At 40.8% G+C, this 24,394-nt stretch overlaps 1 protein-coding gene across 2 annotated transcripts; it reads right to left on the reverse strand.

Moving 5' to 3' along the window:
* Positions 1-999: 999 nt before the first annotated feature.
* tmpoa (thymopoietin a) lies at positions 1,000-24,314 on the reverse strand. Of its 2 annotated transcripts, XM_076722661.1 has the most exons (7): positions 24,188-24,295; positions 23,727-24,020; positions 16,880-16,997; positions 11,936-12,091; positions 11,256-11,377; positions 3,037-3,137; positions 1,000-2,231 (listed from the first exon to the last, which is right to left on the reverse strand). In XM_076722661.1, the coding sequence occupies exons 2-7, from the start codon at positions 23,967-23,969 to the stop codon at positions 1,832-1,834; spliced, it is 1,140 nt and encodes a 379-aa protein (XP_076578776.1). In that variant the 5' UTR covers positions 23,970-24,020; positions 24,188-24,295; the 3' UTR covers positions 1,000-1,831. The 2 variants fall into 2 exon arrangements, with proteins under 2 accessions (XP_076578776.1, XP_076578775.1); XM_076722660.1 differs by having other exon boundaries at positions 23,727-24,314.
* Positions 24,315-24,394: the final 80 nt, after the last annotated feature.

Below are 24,394 nucleotides of genomic sequence, written 5' to 3' on the forward strand. Positions count from 1 at the left end.
GGGCGGGTCCGTCAATTTATATGTCCTGTAAGAAAGCGCCTCAGAGCTGCCAATCACCACCTCTGGTCCAATCACAGAGTTGGTCTGTGGTTAAACGAAGGCGGTGCTTGTTGGAATTCGAAGTGTTTAACGTCTCGGGTAAAAGAATGACTAGGTGTATAGCAGAGAGAACGAGTGAGCGTGTGAGAACGGGTCTTTAAGGCAAACTGTGAGAGGAACATTAAGTGGATTACCTTTTGACCGCCGATTCTATTCCTGTCCTCAGTAATGCGGTTGAGCGCGAAGCCCCCTCTAGAGATGATCACTTAGGAACGTTACCGCACACCTGGACACACCCAAGGTGTGGTTGCGATTACGTGAAAGTCTTGTGCATTCAGTTTCACGTGAAGCACGGGTGGACGGGCGCTCCTTCACTTCTTGTTAGGAAAAGTTATTTTGTTTATGATGCAAAGACAAATATCAATTGTTGAATGCATACAAAATTAAAAATAAATTTTAAAAAAATCAAAGCTTCAGTTGTCCTTCCTGTGCTGTGTAACTGCCAGGGCTATCTGTAGATTCAGAATAAACTATCACTGGATAGAAAACTCCTCAACACACAATGGAAACACAAATGTTTGTTTTAGTAATGCATATTTTAAAACAAAGTTGTGAAATTACCACAAACCAGCAGGCATTGTTCACAGCAGAAGTTCCAGGGTCCTAAACAAGACCTGAAAGACTCCTAACTTTTGTTATTTCAAACTGAAAATACTATAATACTTAATATTTTAATACTAAAGTATTAAAGAAATGTACAGTCTTTAACTTCCACCTGAAATAACTGAAAGCTAAAAAAAAAAACTAAGTTGTGACAAAGTGAAATGGATGAACAGCAGTTACCACCTGAGACTTAACTTTTTAAGTTTACAGTAAAAAATGTATTCAAGTCTGAGTGCCTTGAAGTTTTTACAGTGCACACACGGGTTACATCCTCATCAATAAAATGCTCTAACAGGCACAGTAACAACATAATAGTTTATTGAGTTGATATTCAATATTTGTGACAATGAATACATAATTAATAGAATATACAGGGAAAGTCCTTTTATTAGAAGAGAACCTTAAGAAAATATTGGTGTAGGGTCTAATAAGATTTAGAAGCAATTGGATTTTAATAACAAGCCTCCCTGTCTCTTTTTAAAGTACAAAATTACAGTTTCAAATTCCATCTGCAAGGCTGTTCCTAATGACTAACAGACAATAAGGCAAGGTGTCAAAAAAAAAAAAAAATCTCAACCACACATTTGATGCAAACACACACATACACGCACCATGAAAGTATGACATAAAAAATGAACACAGTAATAAAGAGTGAGTCCACATATTTCTATGAAAACTACTGTTTCTCAGAGTTGAGTAGTGGCTGGCTTTGTCGTAACCTCACAGTCAAAGATCAAGAATGGACCAAAACAGCAGCAGAGGTGCTACTGTCCTTTCACAATGTGTCATGGAGATTCTTGAAGTGTCACTGAAATGGCCACCTCATTTCTTTTAAGTGATTCACTGAAAACTGATTTTAAAAACAAAAGTAGGTAGGAAAAAGAGAAACAATCAAATTCCGAGGAAGAAAGGATGCCAGAGGTAATTTCACACCGCCCGTGAACAGAATGGCTTCAATGAAAATTCACACGCCCACATATGCGCTCGCACAAACACGGATGAACACGCGCGCGCGCGCACACAAAACACACACACACACACACACACACACACACACACACACACACACACACACACACACACAAAAGCAGGCAGGCTTCTCTTTCCATCTCAGACCCTTCCTGCACTTCTATGCTGTGCTGCCACTGGCCACCTCTGTGTCTGGGGCATTAAATGGGTTGATGGTGTTGGTCTCCATGGCTTGGTAAACCAAGAATAGGAAAGCAGCCACAACGGCTAGCAGAAACAGCTTTATCCACAGAGACATGTTGCGGGTCGCTGCTTTGGTCTGACCTGCAGGGGTAGCTGCAGACAGATGCCTGGAGGAGGAGGTGGAGAAAGAGGAGGTAGAGGAATTGAAGGAGGCAGAGGGAGGCAAGCTAGCGACTCTGTTGACAGTACGGCTCTCCATGTAGGATGAGGTCATCTTGGTGGTTTTTGGAGAGAGGAGGGAGTTTTCATCATCCCACAAGCCACTGGACTTCACTGGGCGATCAGCCGCTCCTCTAATGGGTCGTCGACAGGTGGCACTACAAGAGGCAAGGATTTTACAATCAACCACAGCGGATATTGGTGGTACCAGCCATCACATAACTGAGCCGGATGAAATACAGTTTCTTTCTCGATGTCATTTTAATATTCGGTGTATCTCCAACTAGTTACATTTTTTCAGTCACAAGGGGCTGCTGCTCAGTTTTTAGTGCCACAACAATCTCTGACCTCATGTTATTTACACCAAAAAAATCCCAATGAGTTCTATGCAGGGAGGAATATAGATTTTAAATATGGGGAAAAAAGAGAGCACTGGTATTGGATTTGCAGATACCATGAGTTGAGGTATGGGAATTGCCATATGGAAAAAAAGGTGGATTTGTGCATTCCTACAGTGCTGGCTTATTAATGATATTGGCAACACAAGGAACAAGGGTGTCATCAGGATTATTCAGCTCTGTCTCGGAAGTGTGGGTTACAATTTGGGGAGTGCAGTGCAATACTAAATTGCTGGCAATCACTTCTTTCATTTATTTTCTTCAATGTATCTGTCTAAAACATAAACTTTTAAATGCATCTGCATGGGAATTACATTGGAGAAACTAATTTGAGTGTGCATCCTCTACAGCTAGCTCAGAGGTTCAAAATAAATTAAAAAAAAAAAGCAGGTTACAGCTTCACTTGTTGCCATAGTTGCTAGAGTATCATAAATCAATACCTTGGATATTTGACTGCTCGTTGAAAACTTCACATTAGGCTCTAGTAACTTGTAATGGGTCCTTGTCCTTATGTATGACCATTTTATAGACAATAAAAAAGCAGATAATGACATTGGTTACTTACGTGATTCCTGTTGGACTGTTGAGGTCATTGGGCATCAGCTCCTTCAAAACATCATTCTTCTCCACCTTCAGAGTTTCACTGCTGGCTGTGATCTTCTCCACCTAAACACAAACCAACCATGAGGAGCATTATTTAAGGAGCAAACACCAATGATTCATGAATATATCTCACCAGTGAATTTCAGCAAGGCCTTTTTGTCCTTGTGTATTCTCAACAGATCCCAGTGCAAAGGGAAAATTCCCCACACTACTTCATTGCAATCACCTGTAGGTGCATGTTTGAACCAGCAGAGGGCCTCCTGCCTGATACTGGACACCTGTGACATGTGACCACTTCAAACTAGAATCACCACCTGGTACTTGTATTCCTGCAACAACCAGTGAAGTTGGTCTGTATTGTTATTGACTCTATCAAGGTGCTTCTGAGTGCACTGCAGCAATGTGACAGAACACATCCAGTATGACATTAACAGAGGACTGAAGCTGTGACTGATGGCTTCACTACATGGCCAATATACTGAAGATATGGGAAGATAAAGGAATGTAACAATGAAGCACCCCACCATCTGTGATTAGATGCCTCAGGTTAAAAAACAAAGCCGTGTATTGTGTGAAGGCTGGTAAGCTGAATAGAAAACTTCACATTTTCACACAGTCTTGTTCACTACCTTACATAAGACCTTTCTCCCAGTTCATCACCAGTGTGGTGAATGGGTGTGTGTGCTGGTGTAATCGTGTTATGTTGAGTGAACATAGTCATAGTGAGTGTGCTTGCATTTGGTTGCACATTCAACTCACTCAAGAGCTACTCAACCATTGTGGACACACTGCATGTGATTCTGTATAACATACATTTCAGCTAAGACAAATGACAAAGACAAATGGTTAACCTCAAGCAGAGCAGTGTTGAGCAGAGTGACTGGATCCTCACTGGGTTTGGGAAGACAAAGTCTCAGTTCTTCCTCTTGGAGCTACAGGTTTCAAACATAAACACGCCGAGTGTTGATACCCACATGTCAATGCTGTGCCAGTATGCTTTAAACAAAGTGCCTGTTTGTGTCACCCCATTACACAGTGATTGGTCAGGTGTGTGCAGGTGTGAAAGTAGTCAGGGTTTAGACTTCTCTCACTTTTTGTGTATACAACTAAGTGCAACACAATCAATACCTTCAAGAAGAGACAGTCTGAAAGTGGGACAGACAGAGGGACCAGAGAAGCGGTGGTCTTCCTGACCACTGGATCAGGCCTCAGTTTGTGACCCACATTACAGGACAGAGTGTCCCCTGCTGCACCAAAGAGTGACACATGAAAATAACTGGCAAAGTACAAAATATCCCAAAAGTTCCTGATGGCTGTGCTGGTCTTTGATTATGACAAAAAAAAACCCTTTGTGACAGTTAGCCTCATTGATAACACACATATTTGCCAACCACCCAGTTTGAGATGAGAGAAAACTGTGTATCCTAGAAGGGGAAGCACTCATCCCTTCAACACATCAGCAGACATTAGAATCAAAAGACTAGTGAGCCCATGCAGGTATCAGTGAGTGAACAGTGTCTCCCAGTGGCCACAGCTCAGAGCTACCTGACTAAGTCTAGATGAGGTGGAGCGAGGTTCAGCCCAAGCTGGACTGTCCTGCCTGTAATGAACCTTCCTGTTTGAGTGCAACTGGACCTGGTGTGACAATGTAGGACTGAGATCTTCAGGCACTAACTGCAGGGACAAGAAAACCAGGAGATAAGGACAGAGATAATTATAGGAGGATAATTATATTGTTAAGGGCAAAGAATAAGACAGAATGAAGGATGATCTGGAGATTTCAGGTTTGCTTTTTGGCACCTTATCATTGTACTGGATCTATTACGTCTGAATGGAAAACCCACATGGAAATGTTTTTTAGTCAATCTGAACCAGATTCATAAGTAGGAAAAAAAAATATGTCCTTTGTGTCATTTGCAGTGTCATACTGAATCACATCTAGACCGCAGTTACATCAAAGCCACCAAAAACTGTTGCATATACCATTCTCTGTTGTTGATATACCTGCTGTGCTGAGCCTTAGAGACTTGACATCTCTAAGGCTAGGTGTGAGGCAGGTTTACAGAATCTGGCTTTATTGGCCATTTATGTGTGAATATACAAGGAATTTGACTCCAGTTTAAACCATTGTACTCAATGTACTGATCCCTGACCACAGGAGAAAGTGGTCAGACTGTCAGTGTGTTACAGTGTGGATGTGCAGAGGAAGGGTTGTGGAGGGACAGTATTCACCGTTCTATGGGATAACCTCCTGGATCTGCACTTTACTTGCAAGACAGGCACTTCATCATCATCCTCCTCATCCATCAACTGGTTTCTCTGCACACACTGTATGTGCATACCAGCAGACAATGCGGATGTCATTGTTTGACTGATCATTTATGTCTGCTTTACCTTCAGTCCAGATATTCTTCAGTACATATCCTTATGTGCTGAATCACCCTTGCATTTAATGCAGTGAATGTTGTTTTTTGATGTTACCTGAAATATTAATGAAATGTTGATATAAATGATCACTGAGATGGCTCACCCTGCTCAGTTTCATGGGTATAATATTTCATATTTAATGATTATGGTTGAACACACAAAGACAGGACAATTATCCACGTGTCCTGGAAGATGTCCATGTCCTGCACACAAGGGAGAAAATTAGTTTTACTAGTGTTTAAGGACTCTATTTTGTCATGTCTTTGTGTGAGTCATTTGTGAAGATTTTCCAGTATTGAATGTGAGCGCTGCAGCCAGCAACTGCAATGTAATCCCTCCAGGCACATACTTCATTCAAACTTATCAGAAACAAAATAAAGCTCACCAAAATCATTTTGGATTTGTCCTTTCACTGTTCCAACAACCACCACCAACTCTGGTTTCGTTGGAAGAAACCCTTCATTCACTGAACCAGGAGAGGAGCGAGGGAGAGCGGCCGGACATCAGAGAAGCAGCAAGGGAAACCGCACATAGAGACAAATATTTTCACATGTAATTCTGGAATTATTTCCAACTGACATTATGAGATTTAAATATGTTGGACTTCAACAGGTTTTTAAAACAAAATGTAATTACTGGACAATGGAAACACTGTTTTTTCTCACTCCTGTCCATCATGCAGTGCAGTCAGTGTATCCACTCCAGCAGTGCAGTCTAGATATTTTAAACATTTGATTAAGTATTCAAATTTAGAACATTCGTTGACATCCCTAAGTTGTGAAAGTATACATGGTGTTGTTGTAGTACATGGATCCAAAACTACCTTTGTCCAAGGGTCAGAATTTTTCTAAGCAGACCCTGTAGGAGCCAGACTATTATTATTATTATTATTATTATCATTTAATATTTACATTTTCTTATCCATAATGATGACTATACTAGAAAATACACCCAGACCTCCACCAAGGAGGCAGTCAGTACTCAATACAAAATCCAGAGATCAACTACAATTGCATGAGTCCTTATCTGAACAAAAAAACTTCTCTTTGGGATCCCAGGAAGCAAACAAAAGTACTCAGATTGAGACTCAATACAACAGTTGGCCAACGAAGATAAATTCAAGTGACACCTCTAATAGACAAGCTCAGTGATTCTCTGACAACTCTAGGGTTATCTCTGTGCACTGCTGTCAGCTACACTGAATGGCCAGCTGAGCTGTTTGATGGTGGGTCCATGGAACAGAGGATGGACCTGGCAAATAATCTGGTTCTGTAGAGCAAGTGAACTATGAATAATGGACTTTTTGCTCATTGCCATGCTTGGCAAGCGAATCGACGACCACTATTAGGACAGACTGGGCCTCTTCCACTGGTCAATAAAATTAGATATGCACATTTTCTAATTTAATCAATATTCTGTAGGCTGAATGAAAATCTCTGGCAGGCTGAATGTGGCCCGTTGGCCAACAGTTGTCAGTCACTGCTGTAGTGGATTAAACTCCAATGGTACATTTTGTTAACCAACTGTATGTCTGCACTATGACTGCTAATTTCCCATCCTTCACAAATATGAATACTACAATGTAAAAAAAAAAAACAGAAATGCAGCATACAGTCAACAATCAAAACGTAGCAACATTAATATAAATATACGAGCAACAATTACAAGATAAGACAGTATTTCCCCTAGGTTTACTTTTTTTTTGGGGGGGGGGGGGGGGTACATATGTCTCTGTGTGTGTGTGTGTGTGTGTGTGTGTGTGTGTGTGTGTGTGTGTGTGCCCGCTCTACAGAAAGCAGAGGAGAATAGTAAACGCACAACCATGTAGAAATGACATGCTGTCGTGTAAGTAAGATAAATAACTTAAGGCTATTTAGTTTGTTTGATAGAAGGACAAGGTATAGACCTGTTCTATTGAAAAGGTATCCTTAAATGACTTCTGTTGTGATCTGGCGCTATACAGAAAATATATAGAAAATAAAAGTAACTTGAGAAGAAAACTATAAATGCACCAAAACCTGAAGTGAGGAAAACCAGTCCTGATTAAAATACCCAACAATATTTGCAATATACACACACTAAGACCAAGAAAGAAAAACACAACTGAGCTGGTTGAAGCAAATTTTAAATTAAGTCAAACAAAATAGAGTAACATTAAAATCCACTCAACATTTCTTTTAGAGCGAGAGGGGAATTTACTGCTTGCCACAGCAAAGGTCATGTGATAAACTCAATAAACTACTTTCACATAATGTGATTACATCAATGGGAACATGTGCCACACACCTATAAAATGTTGAATACCACCAGTGCTTTTAATGGAAAGTTCATAACTAGAAAGCAGGGGGAAAACACCCAAACACACACACTCACACACCTCACATTAGATCATTGTTGGCAGCCCCCCAGTTTTCACTTGCGTCTTGGTCCCCAAGGTCTAAGATCAACAGGTGCACAGTCGCAGTCTGAACAGCAGGAGGAGCTGCTCACAATCATAATCATAATCAGAGGGGCAACCAGCAACACACAGCTGGATTACACAACTCACATGAGGGAGATGAGTTCATGTTGCTATTTCCCAAAAGTGGCCCTTCAAACGCAGACTCTGATAAAACTTTGGACTATTGTGAATATCTAATGTACAAAATGTAATGGCAGGGTGGAGGGTTTAATGATAACAATGACAACTGTATTGAAAGGTGGTCACTGAATATCAGAAGAAAAGGAAGAGAGAACAGATGGGGGTAAGGAACAGACATAAGGACTGAAGCACTGAAGAAAAGTCTGAAGGAGTCCAAAGCATCCAGCATGTGCATGGCAGCAGCTAATCCACATCATGTGCTTTGAGTCTGACATGCAGGACTGATACACTGAACCTAGAGGCTCACACTGAGCTGGGTGTGACTGTACTCCCATAAAATGAAAAACCGCTTCCTTTGCCAGTGTTAGAGGAAACTGTATAATCAGCCCCAGCTGTTGCGTGTCCCATCCCACCTTCTTCAGTACACATTACCCACACTTACTGACCATTGTAGTTGGTTTAAAATTATATTTAGTCCTTTTTTTTGTTTTAGTCAGGATTGAGTAAGTGGTGGTTAAGTACAATTTTGAGTTATTAATATTTGAGTATTTCCATTTTCTGCTACTTCACTTTCTCCTCCACAACATAATGACTGCAAATATTATACTTCTTATTACAGTTTACATTGAAAGTGACAAAAGTGAAGAACACAATAATGCAATACAATATGATTCCGAAATGGGCCATTCTGCACTTTTGCTTTTCTTACATTCCACTTTGATGCTAATACTTCAGTACTTTTACTTTACATTTTGAATACAGGATTTCTACTTGTAAAAAAAGGACAGAGTGTGGTAATGCTTTTAGTTAAGTAGAAGAGCTGATTTTGTCAGACGGTTCCTGAGCATTTATCAATAAGGTGCTCTCTCCAGACCGCGTCAGCTAACTATGGTGAAGAGGAGGAGGAGAAGGGATGCTGAGGTTGTTGTTGTCAGATGGGACAACAAAAGAGGAAAAGTTCACTGTGGCAACAGCACCCCTTCCTATTTGACATTTTCTCAAGGGAGTGCCATGTCCGTCAAAAAAGACAAATGTTGGCGAGAAATGGTGAAAGTTCTTCATCAGCCCAGCAAGTAGCTGGCTATGCTGTCATAACATCATCCCCAGTCCTAATTGCTGGAATATGCTTATTATTACTCCACTAGCATATTGTTAGTTAGCAACTAATACCAGATCCAACGTTAAAGTAGCCTGTTTGATGCGGCCAACACAGCCAAGCCTTCTCCTTGTAGAATAAATAAGCAATTTATAACATAATAGCTAAGAAACTGAAACCTCATTCAGAGGGAGCATTTGTGAAGGAGTGCCTTTTTGCTGATGCGGAGCTGCACACACACAAAGTAAAATTGTTCTAAAATATCTGTTTGTCTGGAATAATTCTTAGAGATGAAGGAAAACCTGGCGTGGAAGCTCAGTGAGAGCAAGCGTCTGTGTGATTTGGCCTTCATGGTGGACATTACCAAGTACCTTTTAGAGCTGAACCTCAAGGTCTTAGCTTGAGCTTTGGCAAGTGTAACTAGAAATGAGTAGCACTGCACATTTTCTACTCTGCAAGAATAAAAGTCTGCTATTTCATAGTTATAGTCAGTAAGTACATGCAATGTGAGGGAGTGATGCACTCTGGTCCCAGGCCATCACCCAGTTGGTGTGCCATTTGATTGAGATCCAAATGGTGTCCATCAGTGTGGTAGGCAATGAGGGATTCAAAGATCTAGCTCGTGAAGAGAAGAAGGTTGAGCTAAAAGTCAAGCTAGGCAGGGCAGAAAAGCTAGCTCTGACCACCAACAAAAGCTGCATCACTTCAGTGAATTAGGGCTTTGTTCAAACAGCAGTGTAAAGATGAACCAGGACAGAGTTTTTTGTTTCTGTTAAGTTCAAATGAAGTGTGTTTTACAATGATAACAATCACCGTTTCTGTAAATGGAGTCTGGTACCTTTTGCAAGAGCAATGTAGGGCCTGATTTTGGTTAAACAAAAAGCATCTTACTCTCAACAAAAAGGTCTATCTTTGTAAGGGTGAAAGGTCAAAAGCAGTGGGTGCCTAGTTACTGTGTGACACCCTTCACTCAGATTTTAAAGAACTGCCAAAAATCAAGGAGTAGGACATACACTCAACACAGCTTTAACTGCTTTTCACTTTTGAATTTAGCATGGGGAAATCTCCACACTCAGCGTGATGTGTATACATGCGTGGTTACCAAATTATTCTTTGCAATATTATGTAAATGTATATTACTTTGGATATTTTTGACTACTCTGACAATCAGCAGATTTAGGTTTTGCTGTTGAATTCAAGCTAAAATCATAAAGCTATCAAGAAATCCAGAGTTTAGTCAGCTTTGCCTTCAAATCACACCCAAAACTCTGAACACTAGATTGAACCAGATCCAGACAGAGACCCACCTTTTCAGGCAGCTTTGATCTGGTTTTTTATGTGCACCAGCATTTAAGTGATAACTATCACATCAGCCCAAACTACCAGAACCAAAAAGGGAAACACATGAGAGTTCATTGAACTTACCTTATTGTATATGTAGCTGTTCCTCGTGAGGACATCATACTAAACATGGGTAAGGAACAGGGACGGCAGTGTGTTTGCTGTCAGATATCATCAAGTAACACTGGCCTTTCATAGATACTTGCGTGTGAAATTCATATGCAGTGAATGTCAGCACTGCTTAGTGTAGTACAGAAGTGTCAAAGGTGGCAAATTGCAGGTGTTTCAGAATGGAAACATTACAGTTTGCTTTCAATTATAGGCTTCTTCAACCTGTAATTACCAGGAAATATACAACTCCTGTATCATTCAGGTTTATAGTTTGCCAAGTACACAAATGACACAGTGTCAACATCCAAACCACTGCTACCATAGACATTAGTGAATTTGAATTAGTTGACCACTCAGACAGATCTTTATCAACACAGTTCATGAGCTCAGTATGTACAACAGCAGCAGAATAACACATTTGGCATAAACAAACTAATATTATGATCTCTATGACAACAGATAGCATACTGGAGAATGGTCCCAAATGGCCTCTATTCAAGAGGTCCAATGGTTGTGGACAGTCCATGTAAAGGTGTATTAACTAATATACTGATTTTTTATAGCTGTGAGTAATTTAAGTTGAAGAATTACCATGAAGCTGACTTGTTGAAAAGCTGTTTCTTACCATGTGATTCTGACTGCTGCGGGTGGTGACAGACGTCTTCCCTCGGCTTCTCAGTGGTCTCTCCACCACTGGAGCTGGTTCAGGTTCTGACACAGGCTCTGGTTCCGGTGCTGCTGTCACTTCTGACAAAATATAGAACAGTCTGATTAGCTTTTGTAAATTAGTTTGTTTCTCACCCTTCAGACAGCCATTATGTTATTATCACCAGTGTACAAATGTATTACGCTCGTTGCAACACTGTTTTGTCAAACAAATAAAGGCTATGCATTATTAATTATGGTGAGTTACCTATCTGCAAGTTTCAAGTCTCTGCAAGTTGATTTTCATAGCGAACTCCAACGAGTGGCTGCCAAGGAGTTAGGACGTGAAACTGAAAATGTGTACTTTGCTTGGGAAAGTACGTGCCAATTTAAGTGTAAATGTTTAAAAGCTGGCAACACCTTTCAATCTGCCTACCATGTTGCCTAAATAACATTCTTATACAATGCGCCAATGGCAATACATAATATCACCTTTGTCCCCTGCAAAAAACATTTTATAGCACTTCAAAGTAAAAGTACCAAAAAGTGAATACATACTGCACTTATTTTGTAAATTACCTTTAAATTTTGGCATATGAACCTTAAATCTATCGTTGTCATGCACATAATCATTATGAATCGTGTTAACACTGTTCTTACCATCCTCCTTGTCACTGTACATGTCTGATTCAGAGTTGCCGTTGTGGTTGACTTCTGTGATAATCTCCGTGATAATCAGCTGCGGCAGTGGCGGCTGTGCAGGACCATCATCCAGCAGCTTCTGCAGTTTCTTCTCATACAATTTACGGGTGGATGCTGGGAGGATGAGCAGAGAGGAGAAATTTTAATGAAACCTGCGTACAATGATGTAACATGTCAGTGTCTAAATGGCAGTGAGGGGGAACTCCTCAATAACTAGAAATGAACCATCACTAGCCTGACTTAAGACCAGCCCAGCCTATTCTAGATGGAATACTAGCTTGTTGGTGGAGTTTTTGTACTAACCTTAATTAGGGCTGGTTAGTAATTCACTATTATCATTTCTCCAAAATTCTTATGGAGATGCTGTGGTTTACGGTTGTCAGCACTCACATGTGTACATGAAAATCTACCAATTCTCATAAAGGAGTTTTGTTTACATGCCTGATTGAAAATTGGTTTCTGTCGCTCGCCGTATTCACTGCTACCCAGAACTTTTCCAGACATTACCCAGAATGTGTGAACCCAAATGTCCATATCAGTTTAACCACAAATTTAAGTTGTAATCCTTAATATTTCAGTCTTGGTTGATTTGCCAACACGTGGTTACTGGCAATGACAGCAAGTGCACTTTAATACTACAGGTCCAAGAATTCAAGGGGCAGCAAAACAAACCGTCAGTTTAACAAAGAGGCCAGGCAATAATTGGTCTTTTTCCATCATATGTCCTTGCTATTAATGTACTGATTGTGGTCTGACAATCTGTTTAATGTAGGATTACTCATGCCTTTGCTTTGTAAAAGCTTGTAAGTGTACTTGGTTGGTATCAATGTCAATTGCTGTTTTTTATTGTTTCAATAGTCTACGTCAATAACAACATGCCTCCTCCACACGCATCTCACCCGCAAAACGCAAGCTGTGTTTTTGGGCAACTTTATGAAATGTTCTGCTGACATAGTCAACAGAACAGACACAAATGGAGACAGAAACAGAGAGAGGGGTAGCAAGGTGAGCCAGTGCGTTCAGTGACAGACAAGAGGTATAGCATCCCTGCCATAGTTACACTGTCATTCTGTGGGAAGCACGGCCCTGTGATGACTTCATAATTACGGTCAACTCGTGTTTTGCCAGTTAAGTACTTTTAATGTGAAGTTGCAATGGTAGGAAATGTTTGGACAATACAATCAATACTGACTAGCTCAGGAGGTAGAGTGGTCATTCCACTTATCAGAAGGTCGCGTTTCGATCCCCCAGTCTACATGTCAAAGTATCCTTGGTCAAGATGCTGAACCTCAAATTGCTCCTGGTGCTGTGTGTGAGCGTGTGTGAATGGATAACGCTTGTAATTAGCACGTGACTTATGAAGGTGTGTATGTGTGCAATGCGTGAATGCAGACTTGTGTTTTGCATTTGTAACTTTATTTATTTATATGACACTTTTCATACTTAAAAAGCAACACAAAGTGCCTCACAGAGGCTAAAAACAACAAAGAAGAGAACCCAGCCCTCCCGCCCCTATAAATACACACAGAGACATATAGAGACACACACGCACAGACACGCACGCACAAACAAACCCGCACACACACCCATACAGACAAGGCAAGGAATAAGCCACCTTTGGGGGCCATCCACACTAAGAGAGCCCCCAGCTCATGACTAGGGAGCGCCGCCCGAGACCACCCTGACCCAGGCAGACAGGAGGCTCCATACCAAGGTGCAGAGGCACCATCACCACCACCATTCAGACCATCATACATTGCGTTGCACAACATTATTCTTTAAGAAGATGTTATATCTCCTTCAGGACCCTTCAAGAATGTCTTAAGGTAATAAAATCTTTCTTAGAACATTCTAGCTACTCAGTAAATTGGTCAAAATCCAAGAAGTCCCAAACTGGCCTAGCCAATCAGCATTAATATAACATAACATACGGTTGGGAATTCATTGTTTTGACCCTGGCTTCCCATACAACACACATTTGAAACCACTGTTCCTGCTCGAGTTGAATCACAAACCTTCAATGATATTTATGTGAGATTTTCAGCCACTAGATGTCACACCAGAGGGAAACAAACGAGCTTATCTGCCACACCTTCCCACTCCCTTCTCGACTCAGCAAGGTATTGTGAAACACAGAAACAACGGGCCCAGAATACACACTGAGATTAACAAAGTTACCCTTTTGTGAAGAATGTCAAGTGACGAGGTAAGCACACTAGGCAAGCAAGAACATGTACATTTTGACTATTATTTTGATGGTCGGAATAACATTAGTAACATACTCAGCCTAGTAAGGAGCTACAGTATTTCTTTGATCAGCTGAGTGACCTAAATCCATATAATATAATTACTAGCTTGCTCCCCACTCTGGTTTGGGACACCCCTAGCACCACTTGGTCATCTCGCTTATTCAGTTCTTTGAGGGAAGTCACTCTCTTTGTCTCTTTATAGAAGCAGGGGGCCCACAGCGCTCACTTTGGGGAGCTCTTACAGATACATTTGACTTTTTCTCCTTTTCATCTCTTTGTAGTCCTCAGGCATGTGCAGTTGCTGTGGCTGCTTTGACGTTTGAAGTTTGCTGTCTGCTATAGTGTCAAATATTTGCATATTGTTGTAAAATGTTAGACCTATAAGATATAACTTTTCCTGCCCATTTAATTTAATACAAAAATCACGACTATCGCAGATTTTGTATGATGTCAATACAGACTGACCTTCTGTCAGCATCCCGTGCCGTAACTGACTTCCAGCATTCCAGTATTTTGTAAAGGATCGGTTACTTTTTCTTCCCAGGTAACCCTTTCTTTGATATTGAATAAATGAATATTACTGCTGCATTAATGTGTATGTTACATTTTACTGCTGTAGATGGTTATGGTTGAGTTAACTAACTGCTTTATATACCATTGGCCAGGTAAATCTATGGCAATGAATGATATTCAAGAAAATCATCATATGTTTGTAGTGTTGCTGCCCTGTAAGGATTACAAATCTCTAAAAGCTAAACTTTCCTTGAGCTCAGAAAAACAGACAATGCATTTTCGAACTAATCCAAGACTTTGGTTTATTTAGTTTAAGACACAGAGTTTTCTCAACCCATAAAGGAATACTTGATCCTTCAGTTTATCAGAATTATTCAGAATTGATCAGAAAAGTTACTGGACAGGAACTAAGCAGTAACTAAGGCAACTTTGTACATTGTACAATTGTGTAGTTTATCAAAAATTGATTTTTTCTTGCACGTCACTTACCTGGGCCAGTCATTCTCTGAGTCTAAACCCTCGACTAACTGTTAGCAGTAACATGACTGAAGCGTGTTGAAAGCCATCACCTGTTTCTTGCAGACACATGCTGGAAATTGTTGTCAGAGACTTTAGACGTAAAGGAACTGCAGCCAAGGCCTGTGTTAATCCCGGTGCTGGAATGTACTTAAGTATATCTATTCAAAATACACTACTACTTTGCAGATTAAAATTATTATTATTACTAATATAAAATAAAATCAACTATTAAATTCTGATTTATTATTATAGATTAAGACACCCGGTAGTCTAGTATAAAGTAACGAACATGAGCTCCGTCTTAACCAGCAGCAACATTATAGTGATAGACACATTAATGAATCAAAAATTATAATCCAGAAAAACAATTTATATCATTCTGAAATGGGGCATTCTGCACGCAATTTTAGTACTTAAAGTATATTATGATGCTGATACTTTTGTACTTTTACTTCAGAAAGATTCTGAATGCAGGACTTTTACTTGTAATTGAGTACTTTTATAATGTGGTATTGCAACTTTTACTTCAGTGAAAGATCTGAGTACTTTCTCCAACAGTGGTTAATCCAGTAGTGGGGAACCTTTTTTCTACCAAGGGCCATTTCCATTTCCACACCCTTCAAGCACCATACTAAATTACTGAGACACATATCACACTAACCTCTGCAAAGGGTGGAACTGCTTGTGAGAAGCTGGCTGGAGCTTGAGGCTCAACTCTGAGAGCTTCTTGGCTTATGTCCACTATGAAGGCCAAATAACACAGTCACCTGTACGTGTCCGCCAACCAGTCATGTTTACATGCATGTCTGTCCGGACTGGCCAGATATAATATACATAGTTAAGTGTGTATTTTCTGGTGAAATGGAAGTTATCACTACATTGATGTATGATTAATTTTCAGTATATACACGCTGAACTGCAAAGAATGGAAGAGAAACTATTGTGTTTTCTTCATTTCTCTTCAATCTTCAGTATGACTATTTACCATTATTAATGCTTTGGTAATACTATGCAACTCATTAGTTTTGTATTCCTACTATTTTATATTATTTTCTTTATCGCTGAAAAAAAATTGCTTTATGAATTGCCTTGCAGGCCAGATCTCACATGGCCCAAAGGTCAGAGTTTCCCCAACCATGCTATAGATAGTTCACATTAAAACTCCTCCTGTGCATGGTGGGCTTTTAATGTGAAAAATCTGCAGGTAGTGTTGAACTACATTGACTGTATTTTGAGATTGGTAGAAAAAACAGCAGAGTAGAAGCATTTGGACTGTATGTAACAAATACGGAGAAAGTGATAGATGTTGTGAGTTAGCGACATGCTTTTTATTTGTTTGCGAGGACTGCGATCCGATATTAGAAAAGCAGCTTGTGAATTTAACATAGCAAACTTACTGACCAACACATTCCAGAGCAATCACTTCCAGAATGGTTATTAGGCAACATGTCAAATGCACTTGTGAATTCCATCACCTGTGTGCAGTGTGTGACAGTAACACACCATGTCTGAGTGTATGAAGTGCAGTCATATATCTGTGTATGGAGGGCAGAGGACAGATGTCAACTCAGTCTTTAACTTCATATGACCCTGTTGCTGTTTCTGTAATGCGAGCACTCACCCACAATCGGCCCCACGTCCACTCCGTGCTTGAGCAGCTCATCCTTTAGCGCTTGGTCGGTCAGGAGAGTCACATCCAGCTCATCAGGCCAAACCTTGTCTGTTTTCCTGGTAGCTTTCTGTGAGAGGAGGGAAGGGCAGCCTGGTTGGTGATGCAATGATAAACTCTACTCTTAAAAAAACTAAAATAGTCAGACAACAGTTTCTGTTGTTTCTGGGTGTGGGCTGTTTGTACACGGCCTGCTAAGATAATACAGTGTTCACACGTGACATTCTCTTGGTTAAAGCACAAAGATTCACAAGAAAAAAAAAAAAAAAAATAATAATGTTTTCTCATGCTAAGAAGTCCAAAGATTTCTGTCTATTTTTACAGCACATTGCCTTCTCTGGGGTGATGGAATGTTGGGATGATTCTATTTTCAAGCACTGTGATAATGGCTGCTCAGTTCACACCCTAAAGCCCAAAAGGACACTGTCTCACCCCATCCACATGTTCACTTCCAAGCTTCCTCCTGTGAACTGCCTTTTGCTGGCCAAGTTCATTGTCTCTCAGAAGAAAGCTGTGTTTGTCGAGATTTCAGACGGTTACAGAAACCTGTTTACCAGGTTGCTAATTATACACAACATTACTTTGAATTGACCTAACCGAATGCCTGTTTTAATGCCATTTTTAAAAACAAATCCAGCCACCTGCTTCATTTCATGCATGATTGATAAACAGACATGGGGGAAACACCTTGGGTTGAAGCTTATCTTCCAAATCATGTGTGACTGTGTGCATGAAGAGCTTTAAACCTCAGGAGTTTCCTTCAATTTCCTGATGAATAATGAAAAAGTGCCACTTTCTGAGGAGATGCTGCAGGCATTTCTTGATAGTAAAGAATGTGCTGGGCTGAAGCTGGCCCTCATACACCAGTCCACAGGAAATGACTTTGTGTTTGAAGCCAGCTGCCTCTGAAATGAAGCCCTCCTCTCCTCCTCAGCTTGCAGCCAAAGGGAGCTCTGCTGCTGAATAAATGAAGTGTGTGTGCAGAAAATATTTTGCTCAAACATGATGTGACCATACCAGTTACACATGCTGCCATGCTTTGAGTCATCCTATTTTCAAAATACTGAACTGTGCTTCTAAAAAGTTGAAAAAGAACAGCATGCAGTGCCACCAGTCAGCACAGCAAAACGCTTCCTGTAGCTGCTTCACAGTAAAAGCCACAGTCCAGTCTCTCTGATGGAAGGCTGTAACTCTGACTACTAGAATCTGTGCATCTTTTTTACTTATTAATCTACATGATTTGTACCCACAAGCTGAAGATGGCATGATCCCAAACACATACACCAGTATGGTTTTCCATATCGTGCGTAGAATGAAGAATGGGATGTTTTCACTTCATTTCCTGCACAATGTGAGCTCACATTGACATTTCAATTCAATTTCCCTGTACCAGGGCCCATGTGGACACTATATTCAGACTATCACTGTACTACGTGTGTTTTTGCTCTTGCAGTAAATGAGCTGAAGTTACAAAACAGTTTTGCAGCCACAATAAGTCTCTATTTTTCTTATGAAAAGCACACAGACAATATCATTTGCTCTACACCAATGAATCATAGCTGTGAAAATGTGAATTGTTTTAAGGATGGTCAGATCAGATCAGACTGGCATTAGATTGGAGAGACGCCTAAATAAAGGATTTGACCAAAAACTGCACTATAATGAAATCTACATTAAAGCATCTTTGATTCATGGGACTATTCAAAATGTGCATCCCTTCTTGATACACAGATAGATGTAGCTGTAATAAGCAAGCACTGATGCCAGAGAGAGTATTGTCTTTGCCAGTCATTCAGCTTGCCGTCTCTGTGACGTCACAGTTTCTAAAGAGCTCGTGAAGCTTAGTGACAGTGGCTCCAGCCATCAGACTCCGATTAATACCTGGCTCTTCCAAAAATGGGCAAAGGGGTGGTGCTGACGTGGGCACAATGAACCCTGGTTGTTGAAACCGAGCAGCCAGCTGTCACTCAATGTGCCCATGCCTGTAATTATGCATAGCTTTATCCCTTAACACAATCGAAACTAGTGAGTTTTTTTTATATATATATATATATATATATATATATATATATTCATACCAGGCTGTGAACATGATTATTTCTTCTGTAAAACTTCCATTTTAATATGGAGGTCTATTGGGATTGACTGGCTTTTGGAGCCAGCTTCGGCTCTCTGCGTTGGCTTCATTTGTCAGGCCCGAGGTGCTACCATGGTTCACAGCATGTAATAAACGTTAGAGACACAGAGAGGTGGTCTTACTCTGTGTCTGGCTCTCAGTGGGTTTGGTCTGGATGTGAGCCAGGCGGTTTCATAATAACAGCAGACAGAGCTGGAGAGAGCGGGAGAAGAGGAGGGAAGAAGGCGTCTGTGATCCAGCCTCTGCAGACCACACCCTGACCTTTAAAGGCATAGCTGAACTCTGTGCTCACAGCTCAGCTTGGCCTGAGTTCTGTGGAGCAAACTCACTACAAACACTGCCAGACTTTCCTTTACAACTCCTCACTAGAGCATGCATGAAGTAGTTTGAGGGCATGACATGCCAGGACCTGCTGCTGCATGATGTAACTTACTACTTGGCTGAGTAACAATGGAGTATGTGTGGATAGTCATAACTTACTCTGCTGAGATTAACCGTAACCATGTGCGTTTTCAGTGTCATACATTCTTCTTACTTTACAGCTAGTTCTTCTAAATCTCACCAATACCAAGAAACTTCAAGCATGAAAGACAAAGTATGCACGCCTTTAAGGTTCATTTCAAAAAGCCTCTCTGACTTCAGTTAACCACTTCAAAAATGTAAGGAATGAATGTTTGAGCTGCACGGCCACCTCCACCTGCAGCCAATCATCTCTCACATACATGAGCATCAGGTTTCAGGCTGCAATACTGCACTACCTCAGAAACAAGGGACAAACTAATTACACACGCCACCTCATTCCACAGCCCTCGACTTTTAACCACAGACGCAGACACACAAAATTCCTGTACCTAAGAAAAGTATTTCTTCAAGGAAGAAGCAAAAGCATTAAGACAGCGACACCAGCTGCTCCAAAACTTCTCCCTGGTCTATCAAAAATCACAAATTTGAGCTGAAACTAAGAAATTCATCACCCTAACTTCAGACTGGGACTGTAAAAACTAATCAAATAAATCAATTATCAAAACAGTTGGCAACAAATAGCATCATCAGTTGGTTGGGTCTATATTATGATGCATGGCATACCTTGCGACAAAGTCTCCTGAGATGGGACAGTAAGCCGCCAGTGTCGCGCCTTGTGTAGCTCATGTGATAAATTAATGGAAAGGACACCAACATCATTAGACAGAGACTAACGGTGCAGTGGACAAACGCGGGATTACAGGTTTGAATTTAAAAGCAAATGCAACAGACAGAAACACATCTTTTTTCTTCATTTTGTGACAGACCAATGTAGCCAGACCCCTAATAAAGCTATTTTAGAGCTAATGTTTGATTAGCTAATGCCCCAGGTAAACCTTGATCTATCACAAAACAGATGGAAGGTATTTCTGTCTGTTACACTTTTTTAATGAATCTGTAAACGTGCATTTGTCCATCAAAACGGATGAGTCCGAGACAGTCGAAAGTGAATCCTTTCTTTCTTCACAACAGAACTCTGATCAAATATATATAGTCACACTTCCCTTTTATTCTCAGTACATTTATTTCATTTCATTCTGTTATTGTGATTGCTGTACAAGAGGATGGTGAATATGGATATATTCTTTTTTTTTTAATAAAATGCTGGGAAAAATTACATTTTTCTTTTTTCTTTTTATCCAAATAATAATTGATTAAAAATTCACCTCATGCTTTGGGAAAGCGCATTCAGCATTGCAAGATCTTCTATGAATTAAACAACTAAACGAAACAACCGAAAGACACATTAAACATTAGCTGCAGGCCAACTCCAAGCCTAGACTGAGATAACCTCAGTGACACCATCGGTATTTCCCTTTATTAACTGTAATGCTGTGTTTTAAAGGTCCAATCAATGTATCATCATCAGTTTCATTAACTGAGGGTACATTATAACTTGTATGCCATGTGACTGACTATAAATGAAAAGTACGACTTTGTGATTTGGTTTCTTATTTCATATTAGAGCACATCTCCAGAACGAAGTGATGCACAGTAAACCAACAGTAAACCTGAGTGAAACGTATGTTTTACCACCATCAGGGTACGCCCACCACCTCCCTGCATCCCTGTTAGTACATCATTACTTTATCTGTGTCACATCACATACTTGGTCATTTAGAGATTCAACATTCCCTTTACAAAACTACATGCGTCACTGCGTGAGACACGTCTGGTTTGGGATGCCAAACATAAACAACATCCCCTCTCCTCATGAGCAGTAATTCATCATCTGAAAAATCATGAAAGACTGATCATCATCACTGTCAACACCTCGCTGCAGAGCCGCTGCTCCAAACAAACAGTCAGATGACCTTTAACTCCAAATAAACTCACAGCGAGCTTGCAGAAGAAGTGACATGAATGTAAATCTTGACAGACGTAAGAAATATGCAGTGTAACACCTGGCACACTACTAGCAGCAGTGAATGAATGAGACAAACATGAACGCTGTCACCGCCCACATGTTACACATGCCATTTGTTACTCAACACCTATGTTTTGCTAACACCCTTTTTCAGTCGTCATGTACAGACTCCCCCAAAGGAGTCCGGACCAGACACATCCGTCTGCACACCTGTTTGCATCCAAAAATGCGCACAGAGCAGGTAACACACATTTACATTAATTGCTACAGTGTGGTGTAGCAGCATGTTACACTCACAATTACAATTACAATTAGTTATTTGGCAGACGCTTTTATCCAAAGCAACGTACATATGAATTCACACATCGATGGCGCAGCATCGGGGGCAGTTTTTGCCCAAGGATACTTCGGCATGTGGACTACTGAGGCCAGGGATCGACGACCGCTCTACCTCCTGAGCCACAGCCGTCCAGCATATTCAACGTCTGTCATTAAGAAATTCACACACAAGCTCAGAGGCATAGTGCACCACCACTCAATCAAAAAAACTATAATTGGAACATAATTACAAGTATGCATCAAACAAATAAACAATAATTAAATAATTTGAATAAAAAGAAAAACTACTGAAAACCTAAAAACTAAAGCATCTAAAAGAAAAAAAAGTCGACTAATGAAACATTAAAATTACAATTGACACAAAACTAAAACTTTTGAATTTGTGAAGATGGTCAATTTGGTGATTTAATACAGTGTGGAAAATAACTGTATTCTTCATTTGCTCAAGTTGGCTCTCTTTATCCTCTCAAATACGACACAAATATTTGAGCCATTCAATACCAAGTAAAAATAAAAATGTAATCTAGTTATAAGTGCATAAGTGTAAAAATGTGAGCACGCACCTTTCTTTTCTTTCTTTCTTTTTTAAACTTTTATCTGCTTCTGTTAGTCAAACAAAATCAGTAACATGAAGTAAGCAATTGAGTCCCTGGTGACCAAACGTACAGAGCAAACAATAAGAAAAATATGAAGGATGTCTCCAGAGCAAGACCTGCTCCTGTGTGAGGGTTCTGAAGCATGCATGCAGCTGCTGTCTGGAGGAGGATTATTATCATTAAAACAAAGGAGGTACCGAGCCGAAAAAACGCCCCCACACCCATCACAAAAGCTTGAAGTTGAGAGCTAAACAATCTCAGCACTCTTGTCCAGCAGAAACTGCATTCATTCGCTCACCTATCAGCTTCTCTATCTGTGCTTAACACTTCGTCTAGGTGTGATTTCACTTCATGTAACAAAAGGTAAAGCAGCAACTCTTTGTGTCCACTCAACAGGCCCACAAAGACACGAACTGATTAAATCATCATGTCAAAGAGAAAACGATAGACTGACTGAGGGGGAGAAACCCCACCCGCCTGGAATTCAGATAGAACTGATAACAATATGTTTCACTCAGTGGAGATTTATAGTTGCTGCAATTTTGCTGTTACCAAAAACAGCGAAGACGCTCCTCTGACAACTTCAAGCCGAAGTCAAGTGGGAAGCGTTTTGGAGGGAAGTGAAAGCTGAAACGTGTGAATGTAGTTTGTGGGCCTGGGGTTGATAAGGCTGTGGCCACACTGATTCTCCAGACTTCGGTTTAAAGCTATGAATTCCCAACAGGGACCATCAGAAGGTCTTAAAGAAAATAGCGTGGGTGCCAAGGGAAAGTGACTGGCAGTCCAGTTTAAAGATAATGAACTCGGGGCTTAAATGAATGGGGGCAAGTGAAGCCATACTGCACGTTGCTCTCCTCGCCTGGCACATAGAGCAATGGGACTGCTTTGGGCGGGGACGCTGAGCAAAAACTCTTGTGGGTGAAGGAAGCCTGTGGTCCAACAGCTGTATAGTCTATACTGAAAAGAATAAGCTGATTCACTGATTGGTTGAGGTTTGCTGCATGTTGGTCAAAGTTTTTAAGCAGACGGATGCACCCGCGAACTTCTGAAATGAATTTGTCGTTATTTTGGACATAGACTACTTTAGAAACGAACAATCGATTAGTCAAAAAGTAATCAGTGGATTATGCTTAGTTTCAGTCGTAACTGTTGTATTTCTAACGTTATATCTGGGTACCTGAACACAATAAATCACAGAGCTGTGGTGCTCTGAGGAAAGCGAAGTTACTAGATCTTAGTTAACGAAACCTGGACCATCCTCTCTGCTACGGCTGTGTAACGTTACGCTTCTAATGAGCCTGGAATTCGGTTCATTTCGATATAAATGATCAGACTCACTCTGCCGGAGGAGCGACTTCTGCTGGAGACCACAGGCGGCGGCAGCTCCTCGTCGCTGGAGAAAGCGTCCAGAGTCGTGGCCGTGACATGTTTGTTGTTCTGAGCGGTCAGGTTCTTCAGATAAAGCTGCACATACACGTCTTTGGTCGGGTTGCCGCTCGGAAGCTCCACGTTGTGGGCCAGCAACTCGCTCTTCAGCTTATCCTTGGTGAGCACAGATGGGTCGTCCAGGAACTCCGACATGTCGGCGTGCGGATGGAGGGGCAGTTAGGGTCTCCGGAGTAAGTCAGCTAGCTAATATCGAGGGCAAAATGGAATGAACCGAGGGGAGGTTTGTTCTGAGCGGAATGGCTAACTAGCGCCTCTTACTGGATTTAATTCGTAACACAAATAATAGCTAGGGGGGTAAAAATGTGTCCGAAAGTAAAAAAGAAGGAACACAAATAGAGAATGACTCTCACTTTCAGTAGGTCCTCTTGTGTCCTTCTCCACGCTGGCCAATATCCAAATGAAATTGATCCTTGGTGAGTGCCTAGAGTAAAATCTACACGAGGGTGCGGATATTCATGGATGACAGAGGCCGGAAGTGACTGCCTGTCGAGACCGGTTCCAATTGGTCAGATGCTGTGAGAACGGGCTTCCTCATTGGCGGAACAAACGTGCAACTA

Source organism: Chaetodon auriga, chromosome 22, assembly GCF_051107435.1.
Source record: "Chaetodon auriga isolate fChaAug3 chromosome 22, fChaAug3.hap1, whole genome shotgun sequence".
NCBI classification, from domain to species: Eukaryota; Metazoa; Chordata; class Actinopteri; order Chaetodontiformes; family Chaetodontidae; genus Chaetodon; species Chaetodon auriga.